Raw genomic sequence first — 17,228 nt, 5'->3', positions numbered from 1 at the left:
ATTTAATATTTGCTTTAAAAGAAAATCACCCTCCCTGTTGGACAAATGAAACTCAAATCTGTTTGCTTCCCCTAGGGCCTTATAAACAATTAAGAGACTCCAGGGGAATTAAGTGAAATGATCTTCAATCAAGAATTATCTTACTAGGGTGCCTGGCTGGCTCAGTTGGAAGAGCACACAACTCTTAATCTTGGGGTCATCAGTTTGAGCCCCCACGTTGGCTTAAAAAAATTTAAAGAGAGAATTATATTGCTAGATTAATGCAACAAATATGAGGGTAAACACCTGTGGAGCCTCACAAAATGTACTTCCTACACACTCCATGCTTCACTACAGCAAAAAAGAAAACAGAGGAAAACAAAGAATCTAAGAAACAAATAACAAAGTAAATTTCTGGATAAAGGCAAGAAATGTCTGGATGACAGCTGAGAAACATACTTTGAAAACTTTTCCACATTGGAGGACAGAGGGCTGTAGAATTATCTCCAGGGGTGAGGAATTACCTGGTATTGTTGCATCCACACGACTCCTGAAACAGAATGCTACGGGCACCAGTGACAGTCACAACAAAGTTTATTATAATGAGAGGCAAGGCCGACCGATCGGGACCAACACTCTTGATAAGAGTGCGGCCCCGAACAGCCGGGGGACAGAGTTTTTATAACCGATCACATCGTTTTATCATCACCTGGGAACAGAACAAAGAAACAGGTTCCAGATGAGTTAGAAACAGTTGCCTAATGAGGTGTTTACTTTAGACTTTCTGCCTCTAAGTTGCAACCAGTGGATCTCCTTGACACTGCCTCTGATGCTCTTTTCTTTGAACTTTTGTTTCCTGAATTGGTGAAGCCTAACTTACAAGGGTACGAGGCGTAGTTTACCAGAGCAAAGCACGGCTGTTATCTCTTAACCTTCAGTGTCAACACAAAGCTGTTATTTTTCAAGCTAAGCATTAGCTCTACACTACAATTTAACCCTTACAGTATTATACAGAAAATTGTAAGTTCTGGGGCACCTGGGTTAAGCATCCAACCTTGGCTCAGGTCATGTCACAGTTCATGGGTTCGAGCAACGTGTCATGCTCTGTGCTGACAGCTCAGAGCCTGGAACCTGCTTCAGATTCTGTGTCTCCCTCTCTCTGCCCCTCCCCAACTCATGCGCACATGCTCTGTCTCTCTCAAAAATAAATAAACATTAAAAAAAGAAGAAAATTCTAAGTTCCTTTAACACAGTTATTAGAGAATGTGGCAAGACCCAGTCAGATGCTAAAAGAAAATGAGGACATTATAAACTTTGGAATAACAACATAGTGTAAGAAATAAATTCAATCATAGCATGCTACTTGGGTCAGTGGTGAACAAAGTTTATAGTCATAATAAAAAATACTTTGAGATGTATAAAGATTGAAATATTAATATATTAGAAAAATGAAGGAGTAATACAAGTAAGCAAAATTTCCACTTTCTAGTAGAAAGTCAAATAATGGATGGACCAAAAGACAGCACCGTATTCATATTATTTGAAAATATAAATTCTACAACCACTACATGAATGAGGAATGTTCCACTGTAAATGTGAAAAGGGACGCCCACTTTGTCACAAGCCTTTTGTACGATTTGATTTTTTTACATGATTTGCATATCCTGGGGGTACGGGGCCAATGATGAGATAGAAAAAAGACAAGATTTTTACATTGAAGAACAATCTCCAAAATGCCTAAACCCATCCACTCTGAGTTGTTGTTTTGCCGAATAATTTTAGGCAAAGGCCTATGAGTCAATATTTATTTACAAAAATAATAGTCTTTTATTATAAGTACTTCCACAGTTTTAAAAAGAAATTTATTTTTCACATTTAAATGTCTTTAAAAGTATTCAAAGGATTATCATTCTGCATTCTGCTTTTCAGAAAGTACTTTTGAGGCAGATCTATTCCGGATTCTTTTTCTTTTTCTCTTCTTTTCAGAGGCAGATGATTTTGTATCCTGTGCTCTTTTCTTTTTCTTCAAACAGCTAAGAGGATTGGGGCCACTTACTTTCTTGTGTTTTTTCTTTCTCCTCTGTTCAGGGTTTTTCACTAAACCCTTTTCTTCCTTGAGTTGCTTGATACTTTGTTTCTCGTGCACTGAGACAAGCTGACCTGACTCTACTGCTTTAACAAAAGCAATTGTTTTGGGAGAAGGTTTGTCCAAGACAATAGTGTTCTGAATAATAAACATGAGAGGGACTCCAGGCTTTTTCTTCACTTTCATAGACAAATTCTGATCCTATTAAAAAGAAAAATAGCACTATTCAGTTCAAATATGTCAATTAAATAAGATGCCTTAAGTGCAAAAAATAGAAGAGATCACAAGTTTTACTTTTCAAATTGGTATGTCTCACTAATAGAGTAAATTTTATGATTTAAAAAAAGGAAGATAAACAAGAAATCTGAGCACAAAGAGATAAGTGGCAACAATGTGACACTGGATCTATCAAGATTCTACCACCAGGAATTACAAACTGTCACAAAGGTAAGAATGTTAGGCAATGCCCCACTTTCTACTCTAAGACATGCTTCAAAAAGGGTCAAGAATGTTCAGAGGTTGAAGGGATAGAAATAAAATAAGAATTCATGGACTCAGATTCTAGATTGAGCTCTGCATCTAATTTAGTGATTTTATAATTCTAAAAGAATACGTAACCAAATCTGTATGTATGTGAACTTCTTCGTTAATATCAACCCTGAAAGTCTCTCCTTCCCCTCCTGGTCTTTAAAAGCCAGAAACAGTTCTATACTGGTGGTACAATTTCAAATAATGTAAAACATGACTTTTTGAGAACTAGTATAAAATACAGGAACATGCAAAAACACTGATGAACACAGAATGTAAAATATTTCAAGAATGCTGACACATATCATCACATCTTTTTGTCAATATACTTTTTGTCATCTTTTTGTCAAAAATACTTCAGTAATTAAGAAAAATCAATATGCTTAAGGTTCTCTCCTCAAATTCTCTAATGGCATGACAACTGCTTTTATTGACTGCAAATCAACTTAAAAGCCTGTATTTTAAAAAGTTGAAACATTCTATCAAACCACTTCCATCTAATTTTTTCTGATTATAAGCAGCTCCATATGAAATAGAAACAGAAATGATTAAAATTGACTCTAATTTTAAAAGCAGTATCACCTGTGTTGCCACAAAATAATGATGAGGATTTCCCTCTTCAACCATGGAGAGCAGACATTCTGATCCACTCACTGGATTCTTGAAATGGGGACAATTTCGGACTTGGCATTTTTGTGCAATCAGTTTTGCCCCATATAAGTCTTTTCCCAAAGTTTCTAACTCTTTTAACACACACCTGAAAAAAAAAAAATGTTATTAGCAGCTCACAATTACAACATACATTTCAGTGTTCACATAAGTATAGAAAAAGTCAGTTTTTACGAAATTTAAACTATACCATCACGATCTGAATGTGTTATGTGTTGGCCCCAAACATATGGTAGCCGTATCACTCTTTAAAAACCTGGAAAATATTTGGGGCACTTGGGTGGCTCAGTTGGTTAAGTGTCTGACTCTTTTTTTTTTTTTTAATTTTTTTTTTTTCAACGTTTTAAATTTATTTTTGGGACAGAGAGAGACAGAGCATGAACGGGGGAGGGGCAGAGAGAGAGGGAGACACAGAATTGGAAACAGGCTCCAGGCTCGGAGCCATCAGCCCAGCGCCTGACGCGGGGCTCGAACTCACGGACCGCGAGATCGTGACCTGGCTGAAGTCGGACGCTTAACCGACTGCGCCACCCAGGGGCCCCAAGTGTCTGACTCTTGATTTTGGCTCAGGTCATGATCTCACAGTATATCCGGGGTGTGGGCGTAGGGGTGGGGTGACAGCGCGCGGGGCCTGCTTGGGATTCTCTCTCTCTCTCTATACCTCTCCCCTCACTTTCTCAAAATAAATCAACATTTAAAAAATAAATAAAAACCTGGAAAACACAAACACCAAGTTGAAGGAAAAACGGTTAAATCTACTGAGCATTTATTATGTGTCAGGCAGCATGCTAATTGCTCTTTACATAAATTCTTGCTTCAATCTCAAAACAGCCCTATCAGGCACCTAATTTGAAAGTTATCCTTATTTTAGAGTACCTCACTCTGAGAGATTCCAAGTAACATGCTCAAACACAGCTCATAAGTGGTAGAGTCGAAATGTGAATCCAAGTAGTTGACAACAGATACCTTGCCCCAACCTTAGCGCTAGATGCTTCTACTTCAAGTACAAATTGGTACACCTTTAAACGATTCTCAGTACAGAGAAGTAAAAATTTAAGTCATCGGTTTAATAACAATCACAACTTCCTTTTTCTCTCTGCGTTTTCATATTAATATAAGCCAATGTTTTTTAAAATGTCAGCTATAAACTACCCATATCAAAATGACACAGAGATAACAAATTCTATTAATTTCTACTCCTTTTCACATCCCCAAATCTGCACCTCTTGAGGAGTCAAATGTCAGCATTTTAATAAGCTCTCCAGGCACTTCTTCTATCACACTAAAGAAAAAAATAAAGAAAATAAAAAATTATGAGAACTACTTAAAGATTTCTGAAACTCCAGTCAGCCCTTGCCAGACTCTACCTTGCCTCACTCCCTTTATCATCCATTTAGTTTTGTTTAAGAAAAGAGATTTTGCTTTTTATTCATCAGTTTTGAACTTTTTGGAGTTTCAGGCCCAAACTCCCATGTATTTACTGGATATTTCCTACAGATGTACACCATCTCTTCAAATTCGTGTCTAAAATCATGAAGATTTAGATCACGAAGCTCCTGGGTGTAAGTCAGAAATCCTAACTGACCTTTTCTTCCTCACCCATAACCCTACCCCATCGGCTGTTGGTATCTGTCTCAGGAATGCCTCTTTGTAGAGCCCTTGGGCTCCAGCCTTTCTTCTCTGAAGTTTAGGCTCCCATTATTTCTTGATTGGACAACCACAAAACGAGTTCGCCGGTCTTCACCCTCTTGCTTCTCCAGCTCAGCCCTCACACTGTTACAATCAGCTTCTCTAAAAGACAGTTATCAGGTCTGATAGCATTTATCTCTTCATGATGCACACCAAGAACCCACACAATACTATGCTTTAAAATAAGCATAGTACGGGTAGTACGGGTGCCTGGGTGGCTCAGTCGGTTAAGCGGCCGACTTCGGCTCAGGTCATGATCTCGTGGTCCGTGAGTTCCATCCCTGCGTCAGGCTCTGTGCTGACCACTCAGAGCCTGGAGCCTATTTCGGATTCTGTGTCTCCCTCTCTCTCTGTCTCAAAAATAAATAAACGTTAAAAAAAATTAAAAAAAATAAAATAAGCATAGTATATATGTATATATATTATATATAGAATATATATTATATATATTTTAAATATACTTATATTATATATATAGCATATATATATATATATATATTATATACACATATATAAAATAAGGTGGGAGGGTGGATAAGGGAAACAAGATTGGCCATTTCAAGAATTCCCAGAGCTGGGTGACACACACTTAATTATACTAGTCTACTGTTGTGTATGAATAAAATATTCTGGAAGTTAAAATAAATTCTTTAGGGAAAAAATGCTACAGAACATAATTCCATATAGTACTTGCCAGACTTTTTTGTTACAGCACCATGTTAAAAATGTTGGTATTTCTATGGCACAGGGATTAAGGGACAGGTGGTATGTAGCCAGGAGGGATGAACTCAGGGGCACAAGCTAACTAAGGACTTGTCTGGCAGTGCTGAAGGCTAGGGGTAACAAATTGTGGGGTACCCACAACCATTGTGAGGCACTACTTGACTATGGAAAGCAGATATGTGCGAAAAGCAAACCAATAATATTGTATTCCCAGTAGAGCCCATTCCTTTGTGTGCATGTGCAGGTCTAAAGAACTGGATGGATGGTACAGCACGTTAACAGTGGTCACGGGGTGGTATTACGGGTCATTTACATTTTCTTTTTTTACTTTGTTTTAAAATACAATTTATTGCCAAGTTGGTTTCCACACAACACCCAGTGCTCATCCCAACCAGTGCCCTCCCCCATGCCCATCTCCCACCCTTTTTTTTTACTTTTTCAAAGTAAATAATCTACAAGGGGAACAACAAAACCCTTAAGTTTCTTTTTTTTTTTTAATTTTTTTTAACGTTTTATTTATTTTTGAGACAGAGAGAGACAGAGCATGAACAGGGGAGGGGCAGAGAGAGGGAGACACAGAATCGGAAGCAGGCTCCAGGCTCTGAGCCATCAGCCCAGAGCCCGACACAGGGCTCGAACTCACGGACCGCGAGATCGTGACCTGAGCTAAAGTCGGACACTTAACCGACTGAGCCACCCAGGCGCCCCAAAACCCTTAAGTTTCTTAATAGTTCCTGTCGTAGGTTCGATTTCCCTTCTTCCCCAGCGTCATTTCCAATTACACCCTGTGCTCTCATCTCTTTTTCAGGCATTTTACAACTCCATTTCTTCATTTAGGAGGTCTTTCTCTCTTGTCTGTCACCCAAACTAGTCCTTCCCCTCAGAACTGAAAGGTGTCTGGGCTCAAAAGTGACCTCCTCTATGAAACCTTCCATGATTCCATCTCCCCACCCCCACCCCCGGGAGGTTCCCAGGCTGAGGAAGTCACAACACGCACGAGTCAAAACGCGCCCGGAAGGTTGGCCGTTTGTCCTGTTCACCAAGTTATCCTCAGTGGCTACAGCCATGCCTGGCATGGGGCTGGTACTTAATAAAGACAGTTCAATAAATAAATGACCATGGGCAAGGCTCTTAGCCTCGAGCTGTGAATTATCTTTCTGGGATTCGGAGATGTTAGCTCGCAGGGCAGCTGTGACGCTTGAAAATTTTTCATTTCCACTAGAAACAGCTATGCGAATAAGAGCAACCACTTGAAGCGGGTAGATTTTGGATACCAGCAAGTGCTCTCCACACGTCTGATCCTTAAAGCAACCTTATTAGTTCACGGTCTTTTCCTTACAGATGAGAAATCCCAGGCTCACAGAGATTAACTTGCCGGAAGCCACAAAGCTGGCAGGACTGGGACCAAGACTCGAAGCCAGATCGCACTACATAAAGTACGGGTCTCATTCGCCGGGCCAACCACGCGAAGATTCGCAGTGCACTGTACTTTCTACCTACGTGGTAGACACTCGCCTGACCTCCTCAGTGCCTCCACTTCACTGTCAACTCCTCGTGGGTGGAGCGTTTTGCACGTCGTGGCCTCGTCTCTACCACACCCGCAGGATCCCCGGGCCTCCTCCCCGGACCCGCCGGGCCCACCTGGTGGTGCACAGCTGCGTCTCCCCCATGAGGTAGCGGGGCAGCTGCTCCCGCAGCTGGATCCGGCCGCGCAGCGCCGCCTGACAGAAGGTACCGTCCAGCAGGATCTGGTACGGCTCGCGGACTCCGAAGTTATTGCGGAAGAAGCCGAGATGCTTCTTGGCGTGTTTCTGCCTCGTGATCTTCATGCCTGGCTTACCGGGACCGAGACCAGGGCACCAGAAGCCCGTAGAAAACGCTTACCCTACAGCCCGCTCCTCCCGGAAATAATGCACCCTTTGCCCCCGGAAGTAAACGCCCCCACTTCTTGGGCACGCCCAGTGGTTGTGCCACGCTCATACGAGCGCGCGCTTCGCTCCTGGTGTCCGCGCTTTAAGATGCTCGCCCTCCCGGCAATACGCAAGCTTACTGCGTTATCGTGCGTGCAGTCAGCCTCTCAAAGATAGGCAGTGTGATGATAATCAACGATAATGTTGAAGCTTAATATGCTGCAGGCAGTATTCTAAGTAATTTACCATATATTATGCCCTTTAATGTTGATAATTTTCAAGTGGGGAAAGGAAAGGGATTGGAGTATACTGGACAACTATGGGCAGGTTTGTACTAGTTGCCCTCCCTCAAAGAAGTTAGGCACGTTTGCTAAGGGCACGTGGTTCTATAGTGTTAGAACTGTCACTGGAAGCCAGGACTGAAGTTAAACGCCGCCTGTAGTTCAAATGATCTTGCTACCCACCAGTACCCATCTCCGCCCCCCCCCCCCCCCCCCCCGCCAAGGAACTACTGTCACTGAGAGCCAAACTTATGAAAGAAGATAGCCTAACCCTTCGTTGATCGAGTTAATCAGAGAATTTTGTTCCCTAGCAGCTAATTGCCAAGCATCCACTTCAATTCAGAACAAGCTAATCAGAGAATGGGGAGAATAGAATTTTGCATTTTTGTCCCAGGTCCTCGAATCTGTCCCAGATCTAGTTCTGGCTATTGAGAGAAAGAAACAACACAGAAAATTGATTTACAAAGTGATGGAGATGTATTATTTGCATTGGGGTTTTTATTTGAAGATATAGGTTTATGGAATTGGAACTAAGAATTTCTATAATGTGTGCCCTGTCCTGATTCCCAGCACATCACTTAGATTGCTGCTTTTATTTCACTGAAAATTAATTTAGGAATTGGAAGCTATAAAATGTTATTATGGGATTGGATGCATGGTTCTTAAGTATAATTGCTCACTGCTATCCAGGTTGATTCCTCTTTATCTCTGTATGCCAACTCCTTACCCCAGCTATACTCCCACCACAGAAATTATACCACCCCAGCCTTGCAAAAACAATTAAAATATTTTTAAAAAATAGATTGACAGATTTATCTACCACCACCATTCCATTGGATCATATTTCACTTATGATAATTAATAAAGGGAAACCTCACTATAATGGAGATGGGAGCTGGGTAGAGGGAGCTCTCACACCCCACTACTCTTATTCAATAACAGACCCCACAAAGAAGAGACAGACCTTGTAGATGGATACCACTTTACTACCCCAGCAGTAGGAAGGAAGACTTTTCTTATCCAATCCCACCAACAGCCCAGCCAATGAGATACAGTCACAACTTAGCCAATGAGAAGCCACTATACTTCAGGTTTTCAGTTTACTCCAGTGGACGTTTTGTTTATATCAGCCTTCCCAACCTCTAGATTACATCTATAAAAGAGCAGTACCTCTTCTTTGTTCCCCAGACTTGCCTATGGTTTTGGTGTATCTCACTTGTCTGGTACTGTAATTGTTTGCTATTGCTGAATAAAACCATGCTTTTTTCTTGGTGAAATAACGGGCTTAAAGTAACTGGTTTGATTTTTAAGGTTAACTAATGAGAAAAATGTGGTGCAGGACTAGGGCTTTGAGTCCAAGTTGTTTTTTGTGTTTTTTATTTTTTCAATTTTTTTTAACTTACTAAACTATAGCATAATTATTTTTCAAGCTCTATGTATATGACAGTGCCATTTGCATACTGGATCCTTATGTCACAAACATGAAGACGGTTTACAATGGTGATTAGCAACTTTAAAACAGAGTTTTCTACTACAGCAGTGTTTCTCAAAACATAATCCTGGGATATGCAGAAAAAGCTCTTAGGATGCTTGTTTAAAATGCCGATTTCTGATTCTGAACAAGTATTGAAGGATAGGGATACTATTCAACAAGGAATTGCCCTGGGGCGCCTGGGTGGCTCAGTTGGTTAAGCGGCGGACTTCAGCTCAGGTCATGATCACCTGCTCCGTCAGTTCGAGCCTCGTGTTGGGCTCTGTGCTGACAGCCTGGAGCCTGTTTCGGATTCTGTGTCTCCCTCTCTCTGACCCTCCCCCGTTCATGCTCTGTCTCTTTCTTTCTCAAAAATAATAAACGTTAAAAAAAAAAATTAAAAGGAATTGCCTTTAATTACAATCTTCCCAAGTCATTATTATGCATATTAATGTTCCTGAAGATTGGTTTGTAGTAGAGCATCACTGTTCATCCAATAGGATATTTTCAGTAGGTAGTTCACCGAACACTTTCTGATCTGAGGGTCAATGACCTGATATTAGAACATCAATATTTGGGCACAACCTAGGCACAAGACAAATATTGCCGTTATTTGTTGAACTAGTAAAGATTCTTAAATTATCTTATATCATCTTAAATTATTCTTATAATATCTTTGCTAAAAATTTTAATAGCCATTGAAAATAATTTTGACCTTATGGTCAAACGTCTCAGCATTGCTGGCTACTAGCTCTTTTCTTAGGTCACTTTACTGGACATTTTCCATGCCAAATAGACATTCAGCTCAGGTAGGGAATTAATTTATTTTTCTTTATTTATTTCATGCTCTTCATATTCTTTATTATGTCTGGATCAAATATAATTTATAGTGCGATTTGTTGTACATGATTTTGAAGATTTTTCTTCATGAAATTTTGATGAAGCCAAGTTGACAGAATGATTTATTTTTGCAAGGTGTGACTAATTCCCAAACAAGACTTTTTCATGAAAGATTCATGGCCTAAATGGAATTAAATAGGTAAACATTAAATACAATTCATAAAGGTTATTTTGTTTAATTTCATAAATGTTAGGATTCCAGATAATTCACAGAGATTTCTATTGTGAAATTATTCTGCCTTACAATCATATTTAAATATTTATAAACATTTGTTAACACCCACTAGTTCAAAAAGAATACAATGTTCTAACATTATGTAGCTAACATGTGCTCTAAATAGGTAATTTCCCTAAATAAATCATTTAAAACAACTTAGGTAAACTGGTTTGTATTGAGGGCCTACTAAATCCTTCAGTAGGATCCGCTATGATAGACTGCATCCTGGATTTGCTTACTGTGAATTTTCATACATGGCAGGCAGGCAGTGTTTTGAAGGTTGGATCCAGAGGTCTCTCCTCCTTTTAAAACATTTTTTATGTTTTTCAAAGTACAAAAATGCCTTTTATAACAAGTGCAACAATGGAACAACACAAAGATATTCATCCCTTCTCTCCTTGCTCAGATAACGCACTAACAACCTGCTGTCCTTCAGCCATTTCCCATATTCATATACTTTATACATCATTTGCATACATACATGGAGAGATTTTTGCTACTTATGTTATTCAAACGTGGCATCATATTTTGTCACTTCTATACATTTTGCTTTTCTCACCCAACAATCCTTGTGGAAATTCTTCCTGCCTCTACACCCCAAGTCAATTGGCATAGTTCTCATTCATTATTTTTAATGGCTGACTGACATTCCCCACAAAATCATCACTTATAACATGATGTGGCACAGACTGTGAATCGTCACTCAATATCTCTTCTCTCTCTCTCTCTCTCTCTCTCTCTCTTTTTTTTAGTAATAGAAATTTGATTTTATTCTGGACATTAATGTGCCCATGGAAAAGAATCTATTTCCCAGCCTTCTGTGTAGCTAAGTATAGTCATATGGTTAAGTTCCAGCCAAGGCTACATAAGAGTAAATGTTACAAAGACCTTCTGGGAAGGCTGTTTAAAAGACACCAACTTGGCTCAGCAATTGGCACTTTTGTTTTTTTCCACTTTCTTCCTTTCTACTCTCTGGAATTTGGATGTGATGAATGGAACACTAGACGCCTATTTTAGTCCATGAGGTAACCTGGAGGATGGAGGCTATGTGCTAAGCTGGAAAGCAGATAAAGGAAGGAATCTATGTCATTTCCAAATCTAGACTTTCTATGTCTGGACTTGTTTTACATGAGAAGAAAAACAAACTTTTACCTTGGTTTAAAAAATATTATTTTAAGTTTTTTCCCCACTTTTGAGACTTTATTTATTTTAAAGCAGCAGTAGGATTACAACAAAATTAAAAAGAAGATACAGAGATTCCCCATATACCTCCAGCCTTTACACATACACAGCCTCCCTCATTACCAACACCACTCACCAGAATGTTTTTGTTGTTGTTGTTGTTTGGTTGATTGGTTGTTTTTTTTTACCTGAGGGTGAACCTACAATGGCACATTCAGTTTCTTTTATATGCAGCCAAACCCACTCCTAACTGATAAAGTTAAAACTACTTGCCAGAATTTTCTTTTGACAGATGTCTTTGATGAAACTTTGATGTTGCTTAGTGTTTGCCAATACAATTACCCTTTCTTTGAACAGGTTCAAAATCTCAGTTTCATATTTTCTGTAAAAGGTAGACTCTTTTTCCAAAGTAAAATAAATTAAATCCTTTTTACTTGCTATAAAAGCTATCTTGACATTTGTTTCTTTTGAAAGTATAAACAATTTGATTTGAACTGGATATGTCAGTGGGATGCATCTCCTGTTGAATAAAGTTAGTTAAATATGAAGAACCCCAACTGCTTGGGCAAGAAATATCAAGGAAATGTTAATGTCAACGTACTTGTCAATGAAAGCAAGCAAGCAGGATTTCTGTCTGTTGGCCCAGCTAGTACCAGTGAGCTCTCCCTCCAGGGTAAATGACAATAAAGAAACTGTCTCTTAGAAAAAAGTTTCAAGGGATTTCTGTTTGTCAAGGATATTTTTAAACCAGACAGTAATCAGGAAGTATCCACCATTGGTTATCAGATGGCCATAAAATTAGACTAGCAAATTTGCTTGCTATAATAAATAGTCTCTTTGAATGAAATCATACAGAGAACACATATTGCCATGTGAACTAAATTGAAAGGAATTTTCAACTTTTTACCGTTAACAGATCTGAATAGTGCTCTACATTGGGATGTTACTATAAAATGTTTAATGATTTTAATGAAAGTGGTAAAACCAAAAACTGGTAGAGAGGAGGAAAAGTTAAAAAGTGGCAGCAATGTGCAAACTGTTTTACTTTGATGCATAACAAACTGCCATTTGAAATTTAATTAAATCATAACTGAAAGTGGTAGAGAAGTTTGTATCGTACAGGGTCTTTCATTTTAACTTATCAAAGCATTTTAGATTAATGAATCCTTGTAAAATTACTCTAGGTAAACAAATATTATTACTGTTACTTAAAGGAGTTTAAAGATCAAAAATTACGTCAGATTATGGCATTAAAAGGATTTTCTAAAAACACGATTTATTTACATTAAACAAAATGCTGAAGACAACCATTTTGCTCATGCTTTGGTATATATTTTTAAGCAGCAGGAGGACTTCACAGCAGAAACTGAACTACTGGTGGCAAGAAATTAAACAAACTTTCAATAATGCAGTAGAATATTATTTCAAAGTCTCATATTTATAATTAAATCACATCAATACAAGGTATTAGTTACATGATATTATACAAAGTAAAAGTCATTCTTAGAATCCGTGCAAATGTTTTCAATACTAGATCACTTTGTTTTAATATTAGTTGGTAATTCATAAATCAAAATACTGAGATGAGAAAGTCAAATGTTGTTTCTAAAATTATTATTCTAGCAAACATATAGAAAATGCCCACATGCTGGGTCTTATGTATAAATGAATATTATTTTCTTTTTATTGGCTCTCTCTTTACCCTTTCTATTGTTCCTTTCATAGTACTGAACAAATCACTTAGCTCTTCAAACAATAGGCTCACAGTTTCATTCCACATGTACACAGAAGGAAGCATATGATTTAAATTGATTCCAATAAGACTAAAGAGAAAGACCTTTTTTAGGGGGCGCCTGGTTGCCTCAGTCAGTTGAGTGTCCAACTTCGGCTCAGGTCATGATCTCAGGGTTGGTGAGTTTGAGCCCCGCGTCAGGCTCTGTGCTAATAGCTCAGAGCGTAGAGCCTGTTTTGGATTCTGTGTCTCCCTCTCTCTCTGCTCCTCCCCTGCTCATGCTCTGTCTCTCTCTCCCAAAAATATAAACATTAAAAAGAGAGAGAGAGAGAGAACTTTCTACCCCCTTGGTTGGGGAGAGGTTTTCTTTTTCTTGCAATAAACATTAAAAAAAATGAAGTGCATTGTGTCCATTGCTACTGGCAGCAGTTTTGAGTTTATAGGTAGCCAGTTTGTGGACAGAACTAAAACATGTCAGAAGCCAGAGTCAAGAGAATCATAATGACATGGAACTGGAGACTCTATGCTACTTTATTTGGAATATGTACTCCCAACCTAGACATTTAGTTACGTGATAGAGTACATTTCCTTCCTTCTTGTTTAAAATAATTAAATTGTTTTTTGGTGTGTACTTGTTTTTTGTTACTTGCAGCCCCAAGTGACCTAATTGATGTTTATTTGTTAAATCCAGGCCCCCCAAAAATGTATTTTAAAAGAAAAATGACACGGGCACCTGACTGGCTCAGTTGGTGGAGCATGTGACTCTTGGTCTCAGAGTTGTGAATTTGAGCCCCATGTTGGGTGTAGAGCTTACTTTAAAAAATAAATAAATAAAAGGAAAAATGATAGCATTACCTGTATAATACCATGCTTTAAAGAAATTTAAGATGTTCTGCATATGTTCTTATTTTATCCTGGACAAAACCATGAAGAGGCTGGGATGTGGAAGTAACTGTTGCTATTAGCTGCTTTCAACATCTCCCAAAGGCATCTTTTCCACTCTAGTTAAATATTAAGCAAAGTGTTTTGTGTTTTAAGCCCGATGATTTTTTCTGGCCTAATGAATATTTGTGGACTTCTAAACAGTATACTAGCTTCATCCAGAACTTTAGTTTTTCCCTATTTATTTATAATATTTACATGTTGTTTTTATATAATATATAATATAAATATATTTTTATATTATATTATATACTTTATATAATATATCATACAAATATATTATAATATTTATATTATAATATAAATATTGTAATATTTATATGTTGTTTTTTCTGGCTTTGCTTACATCTAATTTTTGTATTGTAGACCTGGCTTGTTAATTATAATGGCACCATATAGTCTCTTGTGGAGGGGTAGAAACTTCCCTTTCCTCCCATTTCTGTAGAATAGGGAGTTTCTGATCCCTTCCTCATGAGTGTCGTTGGAGGGTAGGCCCCCGTTTCTCTCCATTCTGTTACTTGTGACTCCTGAAAGAAGGAAGGGCTAATGTGATATTTTTGGAGATCTCATAACCATCACATAACCACATCTTCTTCCCAAGGGAAAAAAGATCTCTGTGCTTCTTTCCTAGAAAATAATGTATACAGAAGAGGTAAGAACATACACTCTTTACAGAATCCTTGGCTGAAAGCTTTGCCTGAAATTTTCCTTGCTTCTTTGTTTCTAATGGACACTAGAAGAGGACAACCCCTGAGCTGTGCATCATGAATATACAGTTACCTCTGAGAGGGGCAGTAAATAGAAAGATCAGATTACTTTCTACCCTCTTCCTTCACACCAAAGCTAGAACAAAAGCTAGGTTGGTCCTATAGAGGTTATCTGTGAGCCCCTGGCAGGCACAGACACAGAGCCTGCTCTCTGCCTATCTAACTCCAGGACCAAGGGCACTGCTCAGCTCAGAACCCAAGACTTGTCAGATGATCAAAGGAAGCTTCTTTCCATAGAGGTCTGGAAGCAGGCACCAACTGAATAGGAATATATTTACATTTTAAAAAATGTTTTGGCTCCTCTGTACACCAAATAGGAATAAAGTGTCATTTAAAAAAATCCTTTGACTCATCTTTGGTGTCTTGACTGTCATTTCACACATTGAAAGGGATTTAAGAAAGCCTTTGCCAAGTGAGGGAAAGCAGCTCCAACACTGGCTGGTTCTGAGGCACGGACTGGTCACAGTCTGACATTCACTGGGCTGTGTTTTCCTAGTGGGTAGAGTTACTATGCCACAAAGGCAGAACCAGTCAGACTGTTTATTTTTTCATTTTTTCATTCAGGTATGACAGGCTATTCTTTGCTTCCTGTCCCTAGGTGGTAGTCACCCATGGGCACAGTCCACAGCTTGCTTTGGAAGGCCCTCACCATCCTCTCTCTTTTTGCTTCTGACTAAATTTGAAATATTTCCAGCAAATATAGAAGTATGCTAAAAACTTTAGCTCCTTTGACAGAAAGAATGAAGAATGTATTGCTAGGGATACAGGGTAAATTTATTTTCTCTGGTAAATGAATAGCCACAATGACTTAATACTCACAATATCAAACTGCTTTTGGCAGGGTGTGGGCAGAAACACAACTTAATGATTGCAACCAACCTTCTTTCGGTGATCAGTACAGAATATCCTGTGTTCTGCTGCAATCTGTTATTTAATATTTTCTGCAGGCTTTAGGTTATTTTGCTCTTATTTTTCTAGTATCTTGAGGAGGGAGCTTTCGTTATTGATTTGAGATATTTCCTCTTTCAGAATGTATGCATTTAGCTATAAACTTTTCTCTGAGCACTGAGGTAGCTGTGTCTCACAGATTTTGACATTTTACATTTTCATATTCATTCAGTTCAATGTGTGTGTGTTTTTAAAGTTCCCTCAAGACTTCCTCTTTGATCCATGGGTTATTAGAAGCGTGTTGTTTAGTTTCCAAGTACTGTATTTGGAAAATTTTCTGTTACCTTTTTGTTTTGACTTCTAGTTTGAATCCATTGTGGTTGGAAAACATACTCTGTGTGATTTCAATTCTTTTAAATTTTTCAAGTTTTGTTCATGGTTCAGGATATGGTTTATATGTTCCATGGGCATTTGGAAAGAACAAAATGAATGTGTATTCTGTTGTTGGGTGGAATGTTTTATAAATGTTGATTAGATCCTGTTGATGGTATTGCTGAGTTCCTTTATATTCTAGCTAGTTTTCTCTCTAGTTTTTCCGTCAATTGTTGAGAGAGGGGACTTGATGTCTCTAACTATGAGTGTGTATTTGTCTATTTGTCCTTTGAGTTCTAGGAATTTTTTTCTTTATGTAACCTCAGCTTTGTTGCTAGGGAATACACAATTAGAATTGCTATGTGTTATTGTGATTGGCCATTTTATCATTATATGTCTCCTTCTGTCTCTGGTTATTTTCTTTGCTCCAAATTCTCCTTTATTTGATTTTAATATAGTCACTCCTGTTTTCTTTTGCTTAATGTTTGAGTGATATATTTTTTCTATCATTTTACTTTCAATATGCCTATATCATTATATTTGAAATGAGTTCCTTTTAGATAGTCTATAGTTGGGTGGACTGTGGTGGGTTTGTACTATATCAACTTAGCTAAGCTGGAATCATACTTTTTAGAATTCCCTTTTCTGTATAGTTTTGAGCTAGGGTTGGCTGCAGGGGTGTGAGGGAAACAGAGAAGTCAGAGATGACTCCAAGGCTTTTGGTCTAATCAACTGGAAGAATCGAGCTGTCGTCAAATCAGATGGGGAAGACCAAGGAAGGGAGGCAGTGTTTGGAGCTGTGGGAAGGTTAAGTTGCAGGTGCATGTTGAACATATAGTGGAGGTGTTGCATAGGCAGATGTGCATGCTGGTGTGGACTTCAGTCGAGAGAT

At 38.4% G+C, this 17,228-nt stretch overlaps 1 protein-coding gene across 1 annotated transcript; it reads right to left on the bottom strand.

The window, feature by feature from the left end:
- Positions 1-962: 962 nt before the first annotated feature.
- On the bottom strand, positions 963-7,608 carry UTP23 (UTP23 small subunit processome component). The gene is made up of 3 exons (XM_060611185.3): positions 7,316-7,608; positions 3,176-3,350; positions 963-2,266 (listed from the first exon to the last, which is right to left on the bottom strand). The coding sequence occupies exons 1-3, from the start codon at positions 7,501-7,503 to the stop codon at positions 1,886-1,888; spliced, it is 744 nt and encodes a 247-aa protein (XP_060467168.1). The 5' UTR covers positions 7,504-7,608; the 3' UTR covers positions 963-1,885.
- Between the last annotated feature and the right edge of the window lie 9,620 nt (positions 7,609-17,228).

The sequence above is a fragment of the Panthera onca genome, chromosome F2 (genome assembly GCF_046562875.1).
Source record: "Panthera onca isolate mPanOnc1 chromosome F2, mPanOnc1 haplotype 2, whole genome shotgun sequence".
NCBI lineage: Eukaryota > Metazoa > Chordata > Mammalia > Carnivora > Felidae > Panthera > Panthera onca.
This window is presented reverse-complemented; position numbering and strand designations above follow the sequence as displayed.